This window comes from Nerophis lumbriciformis, linkage group LG28 (genome assembly GCF_033978685.3).
Source record: "Nerophis lumbriciformis linkage group LG28, RoL_Nlum_v2.1, whole genome shotgun sequence".
In the NCBI taxonomy this organism is placed as follows: domain Eukaryota; kingdom Metazoa; phylum Chordata; class Actinopteri; order Syngnathiformes; family Syngnathidae; genus Nerophis; species Nerophis lumbriciformis.
The window spans coordinates 24345893-24373066 of NC_084575.2; the positions used below are offsets into that span (position 1 = coordinate 24345893).

Sequence of the window (27174 nt, forward strand, 5' to 3'; positions counted from 1 at the left end):
ACTCTTTTTCTTTATGCCTAACCCTAACTCTGCACACCCTCCTTATCTTCTTTTTTCACTCTTTTCTATCGCCCCACCCCAACCCTTAGCCCTAACCCTAACCAACTCTTTTACTTTATGCCTAACCCTAACTCTGCACACCCTCCTTATCTTCTTTTGTCACTCTTTTCTATCGCCCCACCCCAACCCTTAGCCCTAACCTTAACCAACTCTTTTACTTTATGCCTAACCCTAACCCCAACCCTACACACCCTTCTTATCTTCTTTTTTCACTCTTTTCAATCGCCCCACCCCACCCCAACCCTTAGCCCTAACCCTAACCAACTATTTTTCTTTATGCCTAACCCTAACCTTAACCCTAACCCTAAACACCCTTCTTATCTTCTTTTTTCACTCTTTTCTATCACCCCACCCCAACCCTTAGCCCTAACCAACTATTTTTCTTCATGCCTAACCCTAACCTTAACCCTAACCCTTCACACCCTTCTTATCTTCTTTTTTCACTCTTTTCTATTGCCCCACCCCACCCCAAACCTTAGCCCTAACCCTAACCAACTCTTTTTCTTTATGCCTAACCATAACCCTAACCCTAACCCTGCACACCCTTCTTATCTTCTTTTTTCACTCTTTTCTATCGCCCCACCCCAACCCTTAGCCCTAACCCTAACCAACTCTTTTTCTTTATGCCTAACCCTAACCCTAACTCTAACTCTAACCCTGCACACCCTTCTTACCTTCTTTTTTCACTCTTTTCTATCGCCCCACCCCAACCCTTAGCCCTAACCCTAATCAACTCTTTTTCTTTATGCCTAACCATAACCTTAACCCTTACCCTAACCCTGACCGTGCACACCCTTCTTATCTTCTTTTTTCACTCTTTTCTATCGCCCCACCCCAACCCTAAGCCCTAACCAACTCTTTTTCTTTATCCCTAACCCTAAACCTGACCGTGTACACCCTTCTTATCTTCTTTTTTCACTCTTTTCAATCACCCCACCCCAACCCTTAGCCCTAACCCTAACCAACTCTTTTTCTTTATGCCTAACCCTAACCTTAACCCTTACCCTAACCCTGACCGTGCACACCCTTCTTATCTTCTTTTTTCACTCTTTTCTATCGCCCCACCCCAACCCTTAGCCCTAACCCACTCTTTTTCTTTATCCCTAACCCTAAACCTGACCGTGTACACCCTTCTTATCTTCTTTTTTCACTCTTTTCAATCACCCCACCCCAACACTTAGCCCAAACCCTAACCAACTCTTTTTCTTTATGCCTAACCCTAACCTTAACCTTAACCCTAACCCTGCACACCCTTCTTATCTTCTTTTTTCACTCTTTTCTATTGCCTCAACCCTTAGCCCTAACTCTAACCAACTCTTTTTCTTTATGCCTAACCCTAATCCCAACCCCAACCCTAACTTTGCACACCCTTCTTATCTTCTTTTTTCACTCTTTTCTATCGCCCCACCCCAATCCTTAGCCCTAACCAACTCTTTTTCTTTATCCCTAACCCTAAACCTGACCGTGTACACCCTTCTTATCTTCTTTTTTCACTCTTTTCTATCGCCCCACCCCAACCCTTAGCCCTAACCCTAACCAACTCGTTTTCTTTATGCCTAACCCTAACCTTAACCCTAACCCTGCACACCCTTCTTAACTTCTTTTTTCACTCTTTTCTATTGCCCCACCCCAACCCCTAGCCCTAACACTAACCAACTCTTTTACTTTATGCCTAACCCTAACCTTAACCCTAACCCCAAACCTAACCCTAACCCTGATCGTGCACACCCTTCTTATCTTCTTTTTTCACTCTTTTCTATCGCCCTACCCCAACCAACTCTTTTCTTTATCCCTAACCCTAAACCTGACCATGCACACCCTTCTTATCTTCTTTTTTCACTCTTTTCTATCGCCCCACCCCAATCCTTAGCCCTAACCAACTCTTTTTCTTTATCCCTAACCCTAAACCTGACCGTGTACACCCTTCTTATCTTCTTTTTTCACTCTTTTCTATCGCCCCACCCCAACCCTTAGCCCTAACCCTAACCAACTCTTTTTCTTTATGCCTGACCCTAACCTTAACCCTAACCCTGCACACCCTTATCTTCTTTTTTCACTCTTTTATATCGCCCCACCCCAACACTTAGCCCTAACCCTAACCAACTATTTTTCTTTATGTCTAACCCTAACCTTAACCCTAACCCCAAACCTAACCCTAACCCTGACCGTGCACACCCTTTTTATCTTCTTTTTTCACTCTTTTCTATCACCCCAACCCAACCCTTAGCCCTAACCAACTCTTTTTCTTTATCCCTAACCCTAAACCTGACTGTGCACACCCTTCTTATCTTCTTTTTTCACTCTTTTCTATCGCCCTACCCCAACCCTTAGCCAACTCTTTTTCTTTATGCCTAACCCTAACCTTAACCCTAACCTTAACCCCAACCTGTTAATCAGCAACTAATTATTGGTGAATATGTTCCCCATACTAAAGTGTTACCATTTACAGTAATATGCTGTAAAAAAAAAAAACATCGTAAATTTTACTGTGAAGTTGTGCCAGTTTTTACAATATACAAATCAAATGCACGGCAATTAATTGTATAATATCATGAGGTGAATTCTTTATACATTTATATTCATAAATTATATACGGTTACAGGGCAGCAGTAACTGCGATGTGGCCCTCAGTGTAACCGTTTACTTGTAACATTTATAAGTCAGAAAAGACTAAATTCATCATAGATCCTCTTTAAAGCTTTTTTTTTATTTTTTTAAATCCCACACAATACAACAGGGTGTTGTCTGCAGTGCACGAGAAGCAACACTAAGCAAAAGCATGTTGGATGAATGCGTGATGGCAACACTGATGAGGGGAACATGCAGGGGGGGCAGGAGGGGGGGGGGGTAAGTGCTTACTGTACGAGCAGCTCATCAAAGTTCTCGTCGGCGGCGCATTTCCGAGGGCGGCCTCTCTGCACGTGTCGGCCGCGCTTAAACTCCTCGTCATCAACGGTCCAACGGGACCCAAACTCATCCTCTACTCTCACAAAGCACTTATGCAGGGAAAGGTTGGTGCGAACGGCACCCTGGGAGAGCCAAGCCGGCGGCGGGCGCAGCCATAGATGCAAGACAAACACACACAAGGGAGGCGGGGGGGGAGTGGGGGTCACAATGAAACACAAGCCAAAGCCACCGTGGGTGAGGTTACGGGGGGCATCACCAAAAGAGCATGTAAAGAACGGGGAGGCACGGCAAAAAGCAAGCAGGGAGGATATGGCACACACACACACACACACACACACACACACACACACACACACACACACACACACACACACACACACACCTACCCACTGATCTTTTGAGGCCGTCTCTTTTGGAACTCTATTTCGTCCACTGTCCACACGGCCCCTTTTACGTTTTCTACTCGCACAAAACACTTGTGAAGACTAAGATTATGCCGGACTGCGTTCTGCAGTTGGTGTGAAAACAACAAGAGACAGAAAAAAAAAAAGGAAAAAAAAGAAAAAAAAAAGAGGAAGGTTTCCATCAGTGGACATGTCGGCATGAGGAACATGACATTGCAAGGAATAGGAGAACCTTTGAGGGGTTTGTTTGTGTTTATAGATTAATGGCCAAATAAATAGAGTGGTGCCTCGGTTTTTGCACGCCCCACTTTTTTGGAAGATTTGGTTTTTAAAGTTAAAGTTAAAGTACCAATGATTTTGGTGCTACGTTTGTGCTTTCACAGTTTTTAAGGTTATTAATGTGTAATTACCGTGTTATTAACCCTGACTAGACCCTAAATATGTCAAAATCTCCCCAAAATTGTCCTATTCATTGGTGCTACTTTTGTGGTTTTACGGTTTTTAACGTGTAATTACACAGTTAATAACCATGAATAGACCCTAAATATGTCAAAATCTCCCAAAAATGGTCCTATCTGTGGGTGCTACTTTAGTGCTGTTACAGTTTGAAAGGTAATTAGCATGTAATTACCGTGTTATTAACCATGACTAGACCCTAAATATGTCAAAATCTCCCCAAAATTGTCCCATTAATTGGTGCTACTTTTGTGCTTTTATGGTTATTAACGTGTAATTACACTGTTAATAACCATGACTAGACCCTAAATATGTCAAAATCTCCCAATAATTGTCTTATCTGTGGGTGTTACTTTAGTGCTGTTACAGTTTGAAAGGTTATTAACGTGTAATTATAGTGTTATTAACCTTGACTAGACCCTAAATATGTCAAAATCTCCCTTAAATTGTCCTATTAATTGACGCTACATTTGTGGTTTTACGGTTTTTAATGTAAAAAAAAACTAGACCCTAAATATGTCAAAATCCCCCAAAAATTGTCCTATTTGTTAGTGCTACTTAAGTGCTTTTACGGTTTAAAAGGTTATTAACGTGTAATTACCGTGTTATTAACCATGACTAGACCCTAAATATGTCAAAATCTCCCAAAAATTGTCCTATCTGTGGGTGCTTCTTTAGTGCTGTTAGTTTGAAAGGTTATTAACATGTAATTACCATGTTATTAACCATGACTAGACCCTAAATATGTCAAAATCTCCCCAAAATTGTCCTATTAATTGGTGCTACTTTTGTGCTTTTATGGTTATTAACGTGTAATTACACTGTTAATAACCATGACTAGACCCTAAATATGTCAAAATCTCCCAATAATTGTCTTATCTGTGGGTGTTACTTTAGTGCTGTTACAGTTTGAAAGGTTATTAACGTGTAATTATAGTGTTATTAACCTTGACTAGACCCTAAATATGTCAAAATCTCCCTTAAATTGTCCTATTAATTGACGCTACATTTGTGGTTTTACGGTTTTTAATGTAAAAAAAAACTAGACCCTAAATATGTCAAAATCCCCCAAAAATGGTCCTATTTGTTAGTGCTACTTAAGTGCTTTTACGGTTTAAAAGGTTATTAACGTGTAATTACCGTGTTATTAACCATGACTAGACCCTAAATATGTCAAAATCTCCCAAAAATTGTCCTATCTGTGGGTGCTTCTTTAGTGCTGTTAGTTTGAAAGGTTATTAACATGTAATTACCATGTTATTAACCATGACTAGACCCTAAATATGTCAAAATCTCCCCAAAATTGTCCTATTAATTGGTGCTACTTTTGTGCTTTTATGGTTATTAATGTGTAATTACACTGTTAATAACCATGACTAGACCCTAAATATGTCAAAATCTCCCAAAAATTGTCTTATCTGTGGGTGTTACTTTAGTGCTGTTACAGTTTGAAAGGTTATTAACGTGTAATTACCGTGTTATTAACCATGACTAGACCCTAAATATGTCAAAATCTCCCTAAAATTGTCCTATTAATTGACGCTACGTTTGTGGTTTTACGGTTCCATCCATCCATCCATTTTCTACTGCTTAATCCCTTCGGGGTCGCAGGAGGCGCTGGAGCCTATCTCAGCTACAATCGGGCGGAAGGCGGGGTACACCCTGGACAAGTCGCCACCTCATCACAGGGTTTTACGGTTTTTAACGTAAAAAAAACTAGACCCTAAATATGTCAAAATCTCCCAAAAATGGTCCTATTTGTTAGTGCTACTTCAGTGCTTTTACGGTTTTAAAGGTTATTAACATGTAATTACAGTGTTATTAACCATGACTAGACCCTAAATGTCAAAATCTTCCCAAAATGATCCTATTAATTGGTGCTACTTTTGTGCTTTTACAATTTTTAACATGTAATGACACTGTTAATAACATGACTAGACCCTAAATATGTCAAAATCTCCCAAAAATTGTCCTATCTGGGGTGCTTTTGTGCTGTTACAGTTTGAAAGGTTGTTAACATGTAATTACAGTGTTATTAACCATGACTAGACTCGTCAAAATCTCCCCAAAATTGTTCTATTAATTGGTGCTACTTTAGTGCTTTTACGGTTTTAAAGGTTATTATCATGTAATTACAGTGTAATTAACCATGACTAGACCCGAAATATGTCAAAATCTCCCCAAAATTGTCCCATTCATTGGTGCTACATTTGTGGTTTTACGGTTTTAAAGGTTATTAATGATTAATTAACCACGTTATTAACCATGACTAGACCATAACTATGTCAAATATAAGGAGAACCTTTGAAGGTTTTTTTTGGTTTTTTTATAGATTAATGGCCATTTAAATAGAGTGGTGCCTCGGTTTTTGCACGCCACACTTTTTTGGAAGATTTGGGTTCTGACAAAAAAGTTTGCCCCCGTTTTTATCAAACCGTGTGTCATTTTTTATATAATTTTACGGAATGCTACGTTTGTGCTTTTATGCTTTTAAAGTTAAAGTTAAAGTATCAATGATTTTGGTGCTACATTTGTGGTTTCACGGTTTTTAAGGTTATTAATGTGTAATTACAGTTTTAATAACCATGACTACACCCTAAATATGTCAAAATCTCCCAAAATGGTCCTATTAATTGGTGCTACGTTTGTGGTTTTAGTTTTTAAGGTTATTAACGTGTAATTAACGTGTTATTAACCATGACTAGACCCTCTCCCAAAAATTGTCCTATTAATTGGAGCTATGTTTGTGGTTTTAGTTTTTAAGGTTATTAACATGTAACTAACGTGTTGTTAAACATGACTAGACCCTAAATGTCAAAATCTCCCCAAAATTGTCCTAAAAGTTGGTGCTACTTTTGTGGTTTTACATTTTTGAACGTGTACTTACACTGTTAATGGCCATGACTAGACCCTAAATATGTAAAAATCTCCCCAAATTGTCCTATTTGTTAGTGCTACTTTAGTGCTTTCGCGGTTTTAAAAGGTTATTAACGTGTAATTACCGTGTTATTAACCATGACTAGACCCTAAATATGTCAAAATCTCCCAAAAATTGTCCAATCTGTGGTGCTTTTGTGCTGTTACAGTTTGAAAGGTTATTAACGTGTAATTACAGTGTTATTAACCATGATTAGACCCTAAATATGTCAAAATCTCCCCAAAATTGCCTTATTTGTTGGTGCTATGTTTGTGGTTTCACGGATTTTAAGGTTATTAACGTGTAATTAACTTGTTATTAACCATGACTATACCCTAAAAATGTCAAAATCTCCCAAAATGTGTCCCGTTCATTGGTGCTACGTTTGTGGTTTCACAGTTTTTAAGGTTATTAACGTGTTATTAACCATAACTAGACCCTAAATATGTCAAAATCTCCCAAAAATTGTCATATTAATTGGTGCTACTTTTGTGCTTTTACGGTTTTTAAGGTTATTAACGTGTCATTACACTGTTATTAACCATGACTAGACCCTAAATATGTCAAATCTCCCCAAAACTGTTCTAATAGTTGGTGCTACTTTTGTGGTTTTACGGTTTTGAATGTGTAATTACACTGTTAATAACCACGACTAGACCCTAAATATGTCAAAATCTCCCAAAAATGGTCCTCTCTGTGGGTGATTTTGTGCTGTTACAGTTTTAAAGGTTATTAACATGTAATTACGGTGCTATTAACCATGACTAGACCCTAAATATGTCAAAATCTCCCAAAAATGGTCGTCTTCGTTAGTGCTACTTTAGTGCTTTTACAGTTTTAAAGGTTATTAACGTGTAATTACAGTGTTATTAACCATGACGAGACCCTAAATATGTCAAAATCTCCCAAAAATTGTCCTATTCATTGGTGCTACTTTTGTGGTTTTACGTTTTTTAACGTGTAATTACACTTAATAACCATGACTAGACCCTAAATATGTCAAAATCTCCCAAAAATGGTCCTATTAATTTGTGCTACGTTTGCGTTTTACGGTTTTTAACGTGTAATTACACTGATAATAACCATGACTCGACCCTAAATATGTCAAAATCTCCCAAAAATGGTTCTATCTGGGGTGCTTTTGTGCTGTTACAGTTTTAAAGGTTATTAACGTGTAATTACCGTGTTATTAACCATGACTAGACCCTAAATATCTCAAAATCTCCCCAAAATTGTCCTATTAATTGGTGCTACTTTTGTGCTTTTACGGTTATGAACGTGTAATTACACTGTTAATAACCATGACTAGACCCTAAATATGGCAAAATCTCCCAAAAAATGTCCTATTCGTTGGTGCTACTTTTGTGCTTTTTCGGTTTTAAAGGTTATTAACGTGTAATTACAGTGTTGTTAACCATGACAAGATCCTAAATATGTCAAAATCTCCCAAAAATTGTCCCATTCATGGTTGCTACTTTTGTGCTTTTACGGTTTTTAAGGTTATTAACGTGTTATTAACCATGACTAGACCCTAAATATGTCAAAATCTCCCAAAAATGTCCCTATTTGTTGGTGCTACGTTTGTAATTTCACGTTTTTTATGGTTATTAACGAGTAATTACAGTGTTGTTAACCATGACTAGACCCTAAATATGTCAAAATCTCCCAAAAATGGTCCCATTCATTGGTGCTACATTTGTGGTTTTACGGTTTTAAAGGTTATTAATGATTAATCACCGCGTTATTAACCATGACTATGACATAACTATGTCAAAGAATAGGAGAAGATTTTAATTTTTAATTATTTTTTATAGATTAATGGCCAAATAAATAGAGTGGTACCTCGGTTTTTGTACGCCCCACTTTTTTGTAAGATTTGGGTTCTGACTTAAAAGATTGCCCCCCTTTTTATCGTACGGCCAAACCGTGTCTATTTTTTGATATAATTTAACGGAATGCTACGTTTGTGCTTTTACGTTTTTAAAGGTTATTAACGCGTATTCACTGTGTTATTAACCACGACTAGACCCTAAATATATCAACAACTCCCAAAAAATGTCCCATTCATTGGTGCTACGTTTGTGGTTTTACGGTTCTTAAGGTTATTAACGTGTAATTTACATGTTATTAACCATGACTGGACCCTAACTATGTTAAAACCTCCCCAAACTTATACCATTTGTTTGTGCTGCAAACATTTTTGGTCTTACTATTATACTTTAAGTTATAAACGTTTTATGCTTTTATGTTAACATGTAATTTACGTGTTATTAGTCATAACTAGAACCCAAACGTGTCCTATTTGTTAGTGCTGCAAACATTTTTGGTCAAACTATTATCATTTTCAAGTTAACATTTTGTGATTTAACTGTGTGAAGTTGTCCCACCCCACCTTGTCCCAATCTCCCTAAAGTTGTCCCAATCGTTTGTGCTACACAATTTTTTGTTTGTGTTATTACGGTTAACGCTAAATTTTTTTTTTTAATGTTATTAACATGTAGTTACTGTGTTATTAACCATGACTAGACCCTAACTATGTCAAAATCTCCCCAAAATTGTCCTATTCGTTGGTGCTACGTTTGTGCTTTTACGATTTCCCATTTGTTTGTACTACAAAATCTTTTGTTTGTGTTGCTACGGTTAACGTTAAATATTTTTTAAAATATTATTAACATGTAGTTAACGTGTTATTAACCATGACTAAACTTGTCCATTTTGCTTGTGTTGTTCTGCAAACAATTGTGGACTAAGTGTTACCGTTTTTAAAGTTATTCACGTTTTACGGAGCTGGTTATGAATCATAATTTGTTAGCAACTTAAAACCTATAATATTAAGACCAAAACAATTACGCAGCACAAACCCACACAAACGTAGCACCAACGTTTGGGGAGATTTGGACAAGGTATTATTTACTAAATGTCTGTTGACTTGACATGACAAGTGTGTAGTAGTACTTAAGTACAGTGAATGATGTCATTAGAAGTGTGTGTGTGTGTGTGTTATCACCAAAGTAATTAGTTCTTAATCTTAATCTTCCATTTCCACATATTTTGTACTACTTTTGCCATATTTTAGAACATGTTACATTTGAACATTGTTGTTTTTTTGTTTCCCTTTACTTTGTTTTTAACCATTGCCAGTGTTATAAATAAAATTAGTACAGTATATTTTTGATTTTGTCTGTGATTTTTAGATGGTTTTGTTTTGGATATAGTGTCAGTGAAGTCATTTGTGGCTCGAGGCACCATTTGACAGAGGAGTGCAAAAAAACAGTACACATTGCATGATCCAGGTCAATTATCATGCATGTTGCTGGAAGATTAAGTTGTGAATATTCGCGGTGGAAAATGAAGAAAGAACGTTACCTTCCACGTCGCTGCGTTGCGCCGGAAATACGCGAACATTCGCGTGAACCAGTTGTAGATTTCGTTTAGTGTTAGCTGCTTTTCTGGCGATTCCAGGATTGCCTGAATGGAAAAACAGCGAAACAAAACATTTCAAATGTCGCTTCCTTCGCCAAGCGATAAATTATTCACAAGATAGGTTTTTTTGTGCGTGTGTTCTCACTGAGACCGGGGGACAAAGCGCCCGTGAAAAAAGGCTGTTTATGCAAGTCTGCTGCACTTTTATTCAAAATGGCAGATTTAAATACATTTTCCTTTGTGCGTGCAAAATAAAGGACAGGCTTGAAAAACAGTTCTCAGGCAGATTACAGGGCAGCAATTATGGTCGGCTCAGATTAATTCCTGAGATCCCAGATTACTGCGGCCCGGGCGATAATTGAGAGGCGTTCTTAAAACAGGCCCGTCCTTACTGTTGTGTGAAATGAATTTGGTCATAATCGCTGAAATGCTTAATCAAATGGAATTGTCGTGTTTTTTTTGGGGGGGGGGGGGGGGGGGGGGGGGTGTTGGATAGGATCCCATATGCATGCAATCATTTGAGGATGAATAATCAGCGGAAGTCTAAAAGTCGAGACCTAATCATGCAGAAAAAGGAGAATGTTCCTTGAAGTCAGAAAGAAGACATTAAAGTCGCTCCTCACCTGTCTTATTAATGAGGCGTAGGTGAAAGGCGGTCTGACGTCTGCGTTCATGTAAAATTCTTTGTTCTGACTGAGATCTGCAATGAGGAAACAAAAGTGCTGTCACGGAGAAAATGCAAGCTTCGCTGCAGTCATGTGACCACGGCAAATTATTTGCCACATGCCAACATTTAACAGTTTTATTTCGAGAAATGTCCCTCCTTTTAAAGCTATTTACTTCTCTTTAGTCTAAAGTCTTAATTTTAGCACAAATGATTGTATTCTTTTTATTCCCGTTAAAAAAATTAGAAAATAACTATTCAAATAAGGTAGAAAATTGTGTTTGAAGATACCACAACATCATTTTAGATTTGCAAATTGAATAATAGCGATCAATACTGAAATATCGATATCAGATCATTATGCTCTAATATTGATCCTCAAATCAAAATATTGATACTTTAGTTCAGGGGTGTCCAAACTTTTTCCACCAAGGGCCGCATACTGAAAAGTCAACGTATGGGGGAGCGATATATATATATATATATATATATATATATATGTATATATATATATATATATATATATATATATATATATGTATATATATGTATGTGTGGGAAAAAATCACAAGACTATTTCATCTCTACAGGCCTGTTTCATGAGGGGGGGTACCCTCAATCGTCAGGAGATTTTAATGGGAGCATTCTCATACCATGGTTTATATAGGGCACAGAGTGGGTGGGTACAGGCTGGCCTAGGGGCGTGGTGATTGGCTCATGTGTTACCTAGGAGGTGTTTCCGTCTATGGCGGCATGCTGTTACAATTTCGCTGCGCTTGTTGAGGGATGACAGGTCTGGACGGTAAATAATAAACAGTTTCTCTTTCAAGCATAGGTTGCATCTTTTATTACCACTATTGTAAGGTGTGCTGGATGCAAGAATTTGCCATGTTATTGAATATTCAACATTATTGTCTTTGAGGTCCCAAATGTGTTTGCTGAGTTCTGTGGTATTTCGCAGGTTTTTGTTCCTGAAAGAAGCCTTGTGATTGTTCCATCTGGTTTTGAATTCTCCCTCGGTTAATCCTACATATGTGTCGGATGTGTTAATGTCCTTGCGTATTACCTTAGATTGGTAGACAACTGATGTTTGTAAGCACCCCCCGTTGAGAGGGCAATCAGGTTTCTTTCGACAATTACATCCTTTGTTTATATATGTATATATGTATATATATATATATATATATATATGTATATATATATATATATATATATATATATATATATATATATACATACATACACACATATATATATATATATATATATATTATTTTTATATATATATTTTTTTTAAATTATCTTTTAAATGCTAATAAATCAGATATTGTGTCCTCTATAGGTGACTAAGAATATTACTTTTATTCATTAGTTAGAAAATGTAAGCTTTTTCTCTCACATTAGGATTTTTTTGCTGTTTTTTTTTTTCATTTTCAATGTTTTTATCGCCATGTAATAATTGAATAAAAATCATAATAATAATAAAGTTGTTCTACTGCATAACCTAGTAAATATTAATGTTCAGTTACACATTTAACACTGTTTATTATGGTTGCTCTATTTTTCCAACTTAATTCACAAATTAGTATTATTTTAACTAACTGAACTTTGTTTGTATTTTAAGTATATTTTCTTTAAAATTTGAAAGCTTCTGATGTTTTGGACTGGAAGTGTCTAAACTTTTTCTACCAAAGGCCGAATTCTGAAAAGTCAAGAATAGAGGGGCCATTTTGATATTTTATATTCTTAAAATTACTGAAACTTTGTATTATTGGTAACTATATATATATATATATATATATATATATATATATATATATATATATATATATATATATATTATTATTATTATTTATTTTTAATTCAGCTTTTTCTCATTAGATTCCGATTTCTTGCTATATTTTCTAATATTTGTATTGTTGTTTTTTAGACAGACACGTTATTATTGAAAAGCACAAACAATGATATTTTTTCTATTTTAGTTCAAATATGGTAAAAATGAGAAAATAACTATTCAAATAAGGTATTTTGTTTTTTCCCCACATAGAAAATTGTGTTTAAAGATACCACATCTAAAGGATGCTTAATTTTTAGAATTTCAAATTGAAAAATAGCGATCGATACTGAAATATCGGTACCCCCGATACCAGATCTTTATGCTCTAATATCTATCCTCAAATCATAATATTGATAGTTTTGATACTTTAGTTCAGGGGTGTCCAAACTTTTTCTACCAAGGGCCGCGTACTGAAAAGTCAAAGTATGGGGGAGCAATATATAAATATATGTTTTTTAGTTGTTATTTTTTTAAATGCTAAAAAATCAGATATCGTGTCAACTATGTATTATAGGTGAATAGGAATATACATTTTATTCATTATATAGAACATTTAAGCTTTTTCTCTTACATACCGATTTTTTTCCTTTTTTTTTTTTTTTTTACATTTTTACTGTTCTTTTATCGCCCTGTAATAATTGAATACAAATCATAATAATAAAGTTGCTCTACTGTTTACAATGGTGGCTCTATTTTTCCAAATTAATTCACAATTTAGTATAATTTTTTAACTAACTAACTGACCTTTGTTTGTATTTTAAGTATATTCTATTTTAATTTTGAAAGTTTCTGATGTTTTAGACTAGGGCCGCATACTGAAAAGTCAAAGTATGGGGGAGCAATATATATATATATATATATATATATATATATATATATATATATATATATATATATATACTGTACATATATATATATATATTATTTTTTTAATTGTTTTTTTTTTTTTAATCTGATATTGTGCGTCATTAATGTATTATGGATGACTAAGAATATTACTTTTATTCATTAGTTAGAAAATGTAAGCTTTTTCACTTACATACCGATTTTTTTACTGTTTTTTTTTTGTTTTTTTTTACATTTTCCCTTTTTTGTCACCATGTAATAATTAAATAAAAATCATAATATTAATAAAGTTGTTCTACTGTTTATTATGGTTGCTCTATTTTTCTAAATTAATTCACAAATTAGTATTCTTTTTTATTATTTCATTTTTTAATTAACTAAGCAAACTTTGTTTGTATTTTAAGTATATTTTATCTTAATTTTGAGAATTTCTGATGTTTTAGACCACCTTTTTCCACCAATGGTCGCATATTGGAAAGTCAAGTACAGAAAGGTCATTTTGATATTTTATTTTCTTAAAAAAAAAAATGCTAAAAACACATACTGTAATATTTAACTTTGTATTGTATGTATATATATATATATATATATATATATATATATATATATATATATATATATATATATGTATATTTAATTCAGCTTTTTTTCACTAGATTCTAATTTTTTGGCAATTTTTTGTAATATTTGTATTGTTGTTTTTTAGACGGACAAGTTATTATTTGAAAATCCACAACTTTTAGTAGGCACGTTAGGTATATTTGCACAAAGTATCGGGTCGGTATCGCAGATACCAGCCTGCATTTTACTTTAAATCAGTGGTTTGCACGTCACTTCTGAATAATACTTGTTTTCAAAATAAAATATTAATTTCTATCTTAAAAGTTTTGCAAATTTCTAAATATACGCATCTTAATTGAGGCTGTATTATCAAGTAAAATGATCTGTCCTTGCAGCTGGTTGATTTCACTAGTTTTTAGTACTTTTTCTTAAAACCTAGTCTTTTTATCTTACATTCTGACAGCTCTTTTTGCAGTGTGTGTATGAAGTTGCAGTAATGTGAGTACCTGGAGAGATGGGCATGTTGTATTTTTCAGAGTAACGCCGCCGCATGGAGCCCACGCTGTGGAGGGTGTTGGCCGTGATGACCGAGTGGGTCTGCGACATGGGCGTGTACGGTGCCGTGGGCGTGGTGGGTGTCCAGGGCACGCTCAGCGGAGGAGAGGCTTCAGGAAGGGCCGACTTGGACAATGTAACTTTGGACACCAAGTTGAGCTGCAGGGGAAAAAAAGCAAGCAAACAGACAAGATGTGAGCTCATTTAATCCTTTTTGCCAATGAACATCCTGCGGTACACCCAATGAACCAAACCTAAGTGTTAAATGTTTAGACAAACAGTCAAGAGTGCCATGACAGCCCGCCTCTATTCTTCATCCCCTCTACCTACCCGGCCCATTAACGCCTTCCTGTTTTGCTTTGTTTCATTTTTTGTCTTTGGACAACACCCGCATCCACCCTTTCACTGCCAGTGTGTTACAGTCCTAAATGGAGAGGTACGATACAGCCCAAAATCTACAGTACCGTATTTTCCGGACTATTAGCCGCTATTTTTTCCAACGCTTTGAACCCTGTGGCTTATAAATAGGTGCAGATCATTTATGGATTTGTCCTTGCTAGTGGCCACAATGTTTTGTACTCATAACATCAACAGAGACACTGAAAAGTTGTGTTATTGATTGTGCTACAGTATGGCGCCAACTTTCGGGACGAGTTTGCCCTTTGCAGGTGCTGCCTGTTTCGTGCAAGAAGTATATTCGTCCATAGAGTTTCTGCTCGAAAGTATTCATCAACATTTGTAAGTTTTACAATATAACTAAAATAATTCCAACAAACTAAACCGGGGGTTTCCAAACTTTTGGACTCGGGGGTCGCGTTGGGTTAAAAAAAATTGACCGGGGGCAGGGCTGTGTATATATACATATATATATATATATATATATATATATATATAAATATATATATATATGTATATATATATATATGTATATATACACAGCCCTGCCCCCGGTCAATTTTTATTGTTTAAAAATATATGTATATATATATATATATATATATATATATATATATATATATATATATATACGTATATATATATATATATATATATATATATATATATATATATATATATATATATTTATATATATATATATATATATATATATTTATATATATATATATATATATATATCATATTGTTTAAAAATATATGTATATATATATATATATATATATATATACGTATATATATATATATATATATATATATATATATATTTTTTTTTTAGACAATATGATTTGCCTAAGCGGCAAGGAGACCCCGACAGTAACAAGCGGTGGAAAATGGATTAGAAAAGACAGATTTAAAAAACTAATAATTAAATATAAATAAATAAACAAATAATAATAATTTAATTTGGGACTTTCCGCGGGCCGGATTTTGGACGCAGTCGGGCCGTATCCGGCCCGCGGGCCATAATTTGGGGATAACGGAACTAAACCGTCCCATGTGTGATGTCTGTAAGAAAAAGGTTTCCTAAATATTTCTAAGTGCTATCGTAACGTGATCTGAGCTAGCGTCGTTAGCATTAGCGGACATGCTAACAAGTGTCTGTGTTAGTATTATTAACTTAAAATCAAATTATTTTTGTATTGTTTCGGTTTTCGTAAATTTCACCAAAACGTCACTGTGGAGTTTTCGAGCCTGTTTAGCTGACAGGACCCACTAGCTTCCGCAGCTAGTGGGTCCATGACGATGACTTCTGTTTTGTTTTGAGCAGCCGTTTTACTGCCGTGTGACAGGCACTGTTTGGAAACAATTGAAGCATGTAAATAAATATTAACAAAAATCCTTCGTACCGTTATATACAGTATCTGCGACTTGAAGTCCGATACAGCTGTTATATGTACAGATATGTATTTTCTCCAAAATTTTTTGGGAGAGGCTTAAATACCTGTACGCTCTAGAGCTGGGAAAATACGGTATATCAAGATATACATTGCACCCTCCTGCGACGATGATATATACCTTATATCTATGTCATATATCTTAAGAGTCCTGGGTGTGGATGATTCCAAATCGATGGATAAACATCCAAATATCGCTCATGTTGAATAAAGTCATACAGAATGGAGCAAAACACAGTCAAGAAGAGAAGAGAAGACATGCTAATTAGTAAGCTTGCTTGAATCTGAAGTACCGCAGAATCTCGATTTACAAGCCCCTCATCGAACTAACTTTTCGATTTACGAACCACAGACTAAATAAAACCATGTTTTGGCGTACGAACCTTGTCTCAGTGTACAAACGTTACATCACCCCATTGTGTACCAGCTGATAGATCTCTGGTGATCATTCATTAGCTACTGTGCTACTTTGTCTGCTTTTTAAGTGTTTTTAGCCTTTGTATACAACTTTTCTAGTATTGCTAGCTCAATATGAGTCCGAAGAAAGCAATGGACAAGTAATATGTGGTTTAAACCATTCACGAAGTATCCACAGCGTTGTCGACACTGCCACCCCCTTCCCATCCATTGCACGCCAAGAAGATTCTAACTTAAAAAGGTCAAGTGGGTTAGATTTTTTTTTAAATTCCTAATCATTGTAGCGATCTGTAAAAGTTTCAATCAATCAATCAATCAATCAGTGTACAACAGAGCTTGTGACAGTGTGTGCGTGTCAGCAGGGCAGCTGCATAGGAGGACAGTTTAACTGGTTGTTGTTTTGACTTTGAATAGTAATCATAATCAAAACTAAACGTCTGCTTCTGAGTATTGGAAGATGGTTCTGCAATATGACTGAATACTAGTCTGAGGTCCGTGTCCACGGCAGAGGTAAGTGATAATGGCTACTAGGGTAAACTAATTATGACAAGTGCTCCAAAAGGTATAGCGTGGTTTTAAGCAGCTGGAGGGCACATGTGCCGGGCATCCATCCTACAGCAGTAGTCAAGTGGAAAATGTGAGCACGGCCATTGCTGCAGCTAATAATTGGCAGGGAAACTTACACCACATGTACATAACCCCTTCAAATTGGTGTAATTGCTCATTTATGAAAATAGACCTATTTCCAAATCAAACACGGATATCTGCAAGAATGAAAAAATAAATAAATAATAATAATATATATTTATATATTTATATATATATATGGATATATATATATATATATATATATATATATATATATATATATATATATATATATAAAACTAAATACATATATATATATATATATATATATATATATATATACTAATAAAGAGATGTTTCAACTTTTTTGCGTTGATAAAAGCTAAGCAAGCATGCAAAATGCCTGATGGAACACAAGAGGTTTGAAACAGGATTTTTTTTATCTTTTTTTTTTTTTTTTAAATCATAAATGAATGCAAATTGCATTCACAATAAAACAACTACAACATAACGATATTTTATTATATGTATTACATATTTTAGACTATATTATTTTAATAAAAAAATGTTCATGGCTTTGCAGTAAGAGGTTTAAAACAGGAATTTTTACACGTTTATTAATTTAATAATGTTTTTCTTTTTTTAATCATAAATGAATGCCGATTGCATTCACAATAAAAACAACAACATAATATTTTATTATAAAAAATATTTTACATTTTTTTATCATATAAATTACATATTTAATACTTATTTTCTCAACAAATATGTCAATACAGCAGCTTTACAATAAAAGGTTTAAAACAGCAATTCTAACACATTTATTTGTATTTTTTTTCCATAAATGAATGCAAATTGCATTCACAATAAAAACAACTCTAAATATAGCTATAATCTATTGTATATATTATATATTTAATACTTATGCCTAATAATTATTTTATCCAAAAATATGTTAATGGATTTAAAGTGAGAGGTTTAAAACAAGAATTTCTACACACTTATTTATTTAAATGTAAAAAATGTAAAAAATTACTATGTCTTATTATTCATGTTATATATTTAATATTATATTATTTACTCAACAAATATGTTAATACAGTAGCGTTACAATAAAAGGTTTAAAACTGGAATTTTAACACATTTATTTGTATTTTTAAAAATATTTTTTATCATAAATGAATGCAAATTGCATTGACAATAATAAAAAAAACTATAAATATAGCTATATTTTAATATATGTATCATATATTTAATACTTATGCCTAATAATTATTGTATCTATTTTATTTTATGTTAATGGCTTTAAAGTAAGAGGTTTAAAACAATAATTTCTAATTTTCTACACATTTATTTTTAAACATTTAAAAAATATATATCTAAAAATGTATTATTATTTATGTTATATATTTAATACTATATTATTGGATCAAAAATATGTTTATGGCTTAATAGTAAGTGGCTCAAAAAAGGGATTTTTCAATTAAATAGTTTAGGTTTTGTTTTATCTTTAATGAATGTGAATTGCATAACTAAATGTTATTACACATGTAACATTTAATACTATATTATTTTTATTAAAATATGTTTATGATTGTACAATAAGGTTAACATATTTTATTTTTAAATTATTTTCTTTTTTTATTATGAATTAACCCAAATTGCATTCACAATAAAAAAAAAACTAGAGCTAGTTTTTGTTTAAGTATATATGTATAAATGTACATTAATGTTAATTATTCCATATTATGTATTAAAAATAATATGTGGGAATGCAGGCGCAAAAAGGAGTGTTATTGTGAATCATGCAGCAAATAAATCACACTTTGGACACAACGCTATCACTGTAACGCTGAGCTGTGGTGTTGACTTCTCTTTGTGAGGATTAGCAGGCTTTGTTTCCCCGTTTCATCCATATTCCCTGGCCATAAACACGGCGAGAGGGTGCAACAATAGTCCAGACAGGCTGGTAATAGCCTGGCCTTTGTTTGTCTCCCCCATTTGGACTCACTCCAGCGCCCAGACAAAATGAGACTTCAGACTGAAATTAATTAAATGGTAATTGGTGATCTAATTATACTGGCTTTGACTCGGCGAGCTGCTAAAGAAAATAAACAAAAAGTCCCTCCTCAATTATGTATGGCGTAAAAGGTCAGATTTCTGACAAGAATGCTTAGTGACACGAGCACGTGCGCGCACACACACTCGCACATTAATAATGCGTCACATTTGCTCGGAGGCCGCTACACCTCATCCATCTTGTAAGGATAAAATGAACGCTATTCACTGGATGTTCCAGATGCACCCTATCAGTTTGCTTTAATTATAAGTGAACACAAGCGGCTGCTTTCTTGTGGCAGCTGCATGCAACAACTAGTGTTGTAACTAGAGAGGCCGATAAATGCTTTAAAATGTAATATTGGAAATTATCGGTATCGTTTTTTTATTATCGGTATCGTCTTTTATTTTTTTATTTTTTTATTAAATCAACATAAAAAACACAAGATACACTTACAATTAGTGCACCAACCCAAAAAAAAACTCCCTCCCCCATTTACACTCATTCACACAAAAGGGTTGTTTCTTTCTGTTATTAATATTCTCGTTCCTACATTATATATCAATACAGTCTGCAAGGGATACAGTCCGTAAGCACACATGATTGTGTGGGGGGGGGTAGGATGTAGCGGGGGTGTATATTGTAGCGTCCCGGAAGAGTTAGTGCTGCAAGGGCTTCTGGGTATTTGTTCTGTTGTGTTTATGTTGTGTTACGGGAGCGGACGTTCTCCCGAAATGTGTTTGTCATTCTTGCTTGGTGTGGGTTCACAGTGTGGCGCATATTTGTAACAGTGTTAAAGTCGTTTATACGGCCACCCTCAGTGTGACCTGTATGGCTGTTGACCAAGTATGGTTTGCATTCACTTGTGTGTGTGAAAAAGCCGTAGATATTATGTGACTGGTGCCGGCACGCAAAGGCAGTGCTTTTAAGGTTTATTGGCGCTCTGTACTTCTCCCTACGTCCGTGTACACAGCGGTGTTTTAAAAAGTCATACATTTTACTTTTTGAAACCGATACCGATAATTTCTGATATTACATTTTAAAGCATTTAGCGGACGATATTATCGGACATCCCTAGTAAGAATCGTACCGGTATCGCACCAAAAATGATTAATTAGTATCGCGGTACTATACTAATATACCATACAACCCTAGCAACAACAAAGAGACATGCTCTCACCAGGACACGTCGTTGCATCACATGTACTTTTAGGGACCACTATATCTTTCACATTAGGAACTTTTTGAATAAAAATCCCACTTCATCCCCTTAAAGTGGAGTTCTGACACAGGCCCCAGTGAGAGAGCGGAGGTAGCGAGCTCAAAAGATGCTATCTGCCACCTCAACCGCTTTTAATATACAAATGTCTTGGTGTCAGAGCCCACTTTTTTTGGCACTCTAATCTACAGGATCAGCGAGTGACACAAGGACGGCTCTAACAGACGGGCTTTTGTTGTCTCCGGGCACTCTTGTGTTGACTGCTACTGTAGAGACGAGACGCACATGTAGCCCGTCGCACATCAATAGGCGTCTGTAAATAAATGATCCAAGCTGCGCGGAGTGATGCGAGCTGGGGTCCCCTGCTCGTCTATTGTGCATTTATGTGTGTGGGATTTTTGCATTCATGCCTTGCAGCGGTATGATCTTTGGCTCGTGCGGTGACAGAAGTGTCACTCACATGGATAAAGGGTCCCTTTTAGGGTTGTACGGTATACCGGTATTAGTATAGCACCGCGATACTAATGAATCATTTTTGGTACTATACCGCCTCTGATAGGTACCAGTCCGCCCCCCAAATGCCATGGGTGGATCTTCACCTGACATCCACTGTAATGATACCAAGTACAAGAGCGTATCTAGTCGATACTACTATGATTACGTCGATATTTTTTTGCATCACAGCATCTTCTTTTGTTTTTTTAAACATTTATATTATCCAATCCAATCCACTTTATTTATATAGCACATTTAAACAACAAAAATGTTTCCAAAGTGCTGCACAAAAATATTAAAAACAAGATTCAAGTACTATCCTTAGCTCCACCAATGACTGAATAAAAACAAAATAACTACATTTAAAAACAATATAAAATAAATATGATTAAAAACGATTTTAAAGGGGAACATTATCACCAGACCTATGTAAGCGTCAATATATACCTTGATGTTGCAGAAAAAAGACCATATATTTTTTTAACCGATTTCCGAACTCTAAATGGGTGAATTTTGGCGAATTAAACGCCTTTCTAGTATTCGCTCTTGGAATCGGGAAGCAATCCGCCATTTTCTCAAACACCGAGTCAAATCAGCTCTGTTATCTTCCGTTTTTTCGACTGTTTTACGTACCTTGGAGACATCATGCCTCGTCGGTGTGTTGTCGGAGGGTGTAACAACACGAACAGGGACGGATTCAAGTTGCACCAGTGGCCCAAAGATGCGAAAGTGGCAAGAAATTGGACGTTTGTTCCGCACACTTTACCGACGAAAGCTATGCTACGACAGAAATGGCAAGAATGTGTGGATATCCTGCGACACTCAAAGCAGATGCATTTCCAACGATAAAGTCAAAGAAATCTGCCGCCAGACCCCCATTGAATCTGCCGGAGTGTGTGAGCAATTCAGGGACAAAGGACCTCGGTAGCACGGCAAGCGATGGCGGCAGTTTGTTCCCGCAGACGAGCGAGCTAAACCCCCTGGATGTCTTGGCTCACACCGTCCCTTATGCCACCGAAGATGATCAAGAGAAGAATATCGACCCCAGCTTCCCTGGCCTGCTGACATGAGGGTATGTCTACAGAATATATTACTTGATGAAAACTGGGCTGTCTGCACTCTCAAAGTGCATGTTGTTGCCAAATGTATTTCATATGCTGTAAACCTAGTTCATAGTTGTTAGTTTCCTTTAATGCCAAACAAACACATACCAATCGTTGGTTAGAAGGCGATCGCCGAATTCGTCCTCGCTTTCTCCCGTGTCGCTGGCTGTCGTGTCGTTTTCGTCGGTTTCGCTTACATACAGTTCAAACCGATATGGCTCAATAGCTTCAGTTTCTTCTTCCATTTCGTTTTCGCTACCTGCCTCCACACTACAACCATCCGTTTCAATACATGCGTAATCTGTTGAATCGCTTAAGCCGCTGAAATCCGAGTCTGAATCCGAGCTAATGTCGCTATAGCTTGCTGTTCTTTCCGCCATGTTTGTTTGTGTTGGCTTCACTATGTGACGTCACAGGAAAATGGACGGGTGTATATAACGATGGTTAAAATCAGGCACTTTGAAGCTTTTTTTAGGGATATTGCGGGATGGGTAAAATTGAAAAAAACTTTGAAAAATAAAATAAGCCACTGGGAACTGATTTTTAATGGTTTATAACCCTTCTGAAATTGTGATAATGTTCCCCTTTAAAAGGGAAAAACCAATTAAAACAATGAATAGAAATAAAAATAAAAAAACACATTATGTTTATAAACTCAGGAAATATGTCCCTGGACACATGAGGACTTTGAATAAGGCCAATGTATGATCTTGTAACGACTTGGTATCGGATTGATACCCAAATTTGTGGTATCATCCAAAACTAATGTAAAGCATCCAAACAACAGAAGAATAAGTGATTATTACATTTTAACAGAAGTGTAGATATAACATGTTAAAAGAGAAAGTAAGCAGAGATTAACAGTAAATGAACAAGTAGATGAATGATTCATTTTCTACCACTTGTCCTTAATAATTTTGACAAAATAATAGAATGATAAATGACACAATATGCTACTGCACATGTCAGCAGCTAAATTAGGAGCCTTTGTTTGCTTATTTACTACCGTATTTTTCGGAGTATAAGTCGCTCCGGAGTACAAGTCGCACCGGCCGAAAATGCATAATAAAGAAGGAAAAAAACATATATAAGTCGCACTGGAGTATAAGTCGCATTTTGTGGGGGAAATTTATTTGATAAAACCCAACACCAAGAATAGACATTTGCAAGGCAATTTAAAATAAAGAATAGTGAACAACAGGCTGAATAAGTGTACGTTATATGAGGCATAAATAACCAACTGAGAACGTGCCTGGTATGTTAACGTAACATATTATGGTAAGAGTCATTCAAATAACTATAACATATAGAACATGCTATACGTTTACCAAACAATCTGTCACTCCTAATCGCTAAATCCCATGAAATCTTATACGTCTAGTCTCTTACGTGAATGAGCTAAATAATATTATTTGATATTTTACGCTAATGTGTTAATAATTTCACACATAAGTCGCTCCTGAGTATAAGTCGCACCCCCGGCCAAACTATGAACAAAACTGCGACTTATAGTCCGAAAAATACGGTATTAGTAAATGAGCCTGCCAAAAAAATACATAATAATTAGATAAATTCCAAACATTTTTCGTTAAGTAAAAAATGAATACACATATTTCCATCAATTTACAGTACTGTATATGTAAACAAATTTAATAATCACCGTTTGAGTGGTGGACATCTTCGGTTAACCTTATTACACATTTGATCGTTCGTAGCGTGCAACATGGACGTCAAATGACAAAATACAAAAAATACGTACATGGATTAGCACTTCACAGGGCTTCAAGACGAGCCGCTGTTGCGTTTCTGCACTGTGAAAGTGCTTAATTTGAAATACAGCGTTTGATTGATTGATTGAAACTTTTATTAGTAGATTGCACAGTACAGTACATATTCCGTACAATTGACCACTAAATGGTAACACCCGAATAAGTTTTTCAACTTGTTTAAATCGGGGTCCATGTTAATCAATTCATCGTAGCCTGCTTTTATGTGTTATAATGTTAATATGGCTGACAATCGCCTTCATTTTATTCGTTGAAGCCAAAATTGTGATAAAGGCTTGATTAATGCCATATCTTGAGTTGTAGTTTCAGATTCTACTAAAGACAAATAGGGTTGAAAACGTACTTTTAATCTTAATTCAAACCATTTTATATATAGCTACATTTTTTCTAATGCAAAGGTGTCAAACTCATTTTTAGATCGGGGGCCACATGGAGAAAAATCTACTCCAAAGTGGGCAGGACTGGTAAAATCACACCACGATAACTTAAAAATAAAGACAACTTCAGATTGTTTTCTTTGTTTAAAAATAGAACAAGCACATTTTGAAAATGTACAAATCATAATGTTTTTTTGTTTTTTTTTAACACTTGCATGTTGCGGTTAATAGTATTCTACCTTTATTTGTCGATATTTATACTTTCTGGATAAATTATGTGACAATTTTCATCAGTCAATTCAATCTATCAAGATAAAAAAATTATATCAAAATCTATGGAGACCCTAAAGGGACATGGGGGAATTTTTATTTTTTTATAATAATAATTTTATTTATTTATTTTTATTTTTTTAAGACTTGTATCTCGTGCGAGAGAAACTTTTTATAAAGTTATAAAAAAAAAATTAAAGAAAATGTATAATTTTTATTTTTATTTTTTTTTAGACATGTATCTCGTGCGTACGAGATACATGTCTAAAAAAAAAGAAATGTATAATTTTTTTTAATTCTTTTTTTATAACTTTATAACAAGTTTCTCATGCGCACGAGAAACGTTTTATAAAGTTATAAAAAACAAAATTTAAAAAAATTATACATTTCTTTTTTTTTTTAGACATGTATCTCGTACGCACGAGATACATGTCTAAAAAATAAATAAATAAATAAAAAACAATTATAAAAAAAAAAAAATCCCCCATGTCCCTTTAGGGGCTCCGTAAAAATCAAATTACAGGATGTTATTTATGTAGTTTGTTCATTTTCCTTGACTGGTGCACTAACATCATGTGGTTTATTATTTTTTTTAGCATCAGCTACATCATCTACAAAGATACAAATAATTGCTACTGCGACATCTAGTGGACACATTTAGAACAGCAGTTTCTTTCATTCAAAAAATGTCGGCTCATTTTTATATTTAGCAAACTCATCCCGCGGGCCGGATAAAACCTGTTCTAATGACAGTATTTTATTTTATTTTATTTTTTTACATGTGCACCATTAAAGTACCAGTTTTTTTTGTTTGTTTTTTGGGGGGGCGGGTTTAATTTACAGTATAGTCTAATTAATCAAATTTTTCAACATATCATCAATCATTTTAATGATATTTTTGTAATATTTACCATAATACATAGGAGTCAACCTAATAACACAATACAGTTTGTGCTTTAAGATGCACTAGTAATAATACTGTGATACTTCAATGACAGTATTTGTAAACAAGACCGTATATTATCTGGTTTTAATAACTGTTTACTTTCACCCTTTCCCAGACTTGTGCTCCCGAGATGAAGCTGCTCCAAAGTGTGTATCCACTTTATCTCTGACACCAAATTGAATCTGGGATGTCAGCAGATGTGGCCCCGATGAGGTTTACTGGCGTCCCGGGAGACAACAGCTGTTTTTATTTAGCAGATACAATACGAAGATGGAGGGACAGATTAATGGATACACGCGTGCCAATTAAGACAAACAAAAGAACCGGGGGGAGCGGGGGGTGGGCAGAAGAGAGACTTATGATGGGCTCGCTCACCGGTTGCGGCGTGGCTTTGGGCTCTGTGGATTTGACATGAAGATGCGTCATCATCGCTTGCAGACGCTCTTTGTCTTTCGCTAGCTGTAGGGGAGGAGAACGTATGATATCATTTTATTGGATGAGCACGTACACACATTTCAATTCAGAATTTTACATTGAATTTTTCATTATTATTATTATTATTATTATTATTATCTACATGGGCAAATATTATTGTTGATGTAGATTATTTTAACAAAAGACAAGTGTGGGATATTTCTCTTGTTGCTTTCACTTTAATAAATATTTCAAAAATATTTAGTGTTTGACAAGGAGGGGATGGAAAGAAGTAGAAAGAAGACAGACGGGACAACAACAACAACAACAACAGAGCGACAAATATAATACCAGTATTTATAAAAAACTAATTAGTGAAGTCAACAGTAATAGTACAGTATTGACACTGATCATTAATAAATACAATTATAACATCAATAGTAAAAATATTAACAGATAATAATAATATCTACCTCTATTATCACCATTACTATCAACTCAAATATAGCAATACATACAATAGAAAAATAAGCAGATTATAAAAAAAACTGTGGCTATGAGAGAACTATATTAACTGATAATGAACAAGTAGCTTCCATTTAAAATATAAAAAAATATGTATTAAATCTGATTTTAAATTGTATATCATATAAAATATTAATATGTATTTAATATTATAATTCATAAATATTCTATTAAATAAATATGTTTAATTATATAACTATTTATAAATACATTTTTATATGACTAACACTGATTAACACTAACAATGAATATTATTACATATTATTTACAGTAAATATTGTATTAATTAATTATATTTCTATGTTTAATTATAAAAGTAATTCATTATAATTAATTACACATTATATTTATACATGTTTGATATAACTGACACTGATTAATACTAAAAATAAACTTTATTATTATACATATTATCTATAGTAAATAATGATATGAATTAATTATATTTTTATGTTTAATTATACATTATTCAATTATAATTCATTATTACA

At 34.6% G+C, this 27174-nt stretch overlaps 1 protein-coding gene across 6 annotated transcripts in view; it reads right to left on the reverse strand.

The window, feature by feature from the left end:
* Positions 1-27174, reverse strand: part of foxp1b (forkhead box P1b) — a 536506-nt gene that overhangs the window by 24508 nt on the left and 484824 nt on the right. For 3 of the 6 annotated variants that reach the window (XM_061923948.2, XM_061923946.2, XM_061923945.2), the window contains exons 12-16: positions 26120-26203; positions 14582-14789; positions 10791-10867; positions 10111-10212; positions 3354-3475 (exon numbers count right to left, since the gene is read on the reverse strand). In XM_061923948.2, coding sequence (XP_061779932.1) covers positions 3354-3475; positions 10111-10212; positions 10791-10867; positions 14582-14789; positions 26120-26203 — 593 coding nt within the window. Of the gene's footprint in view, positions 1-2576; positions 3090-3353; positions 3476-10110; positions 10213-10790; positions 10868-14581; positions 14790-26119; positions 26204-27174 lie in introns of those variants that run through there. The other 3 variants (XM_061923944.2, XM_061923943.2, XM_061923947.2) reach the window with 2 other exon arrangements.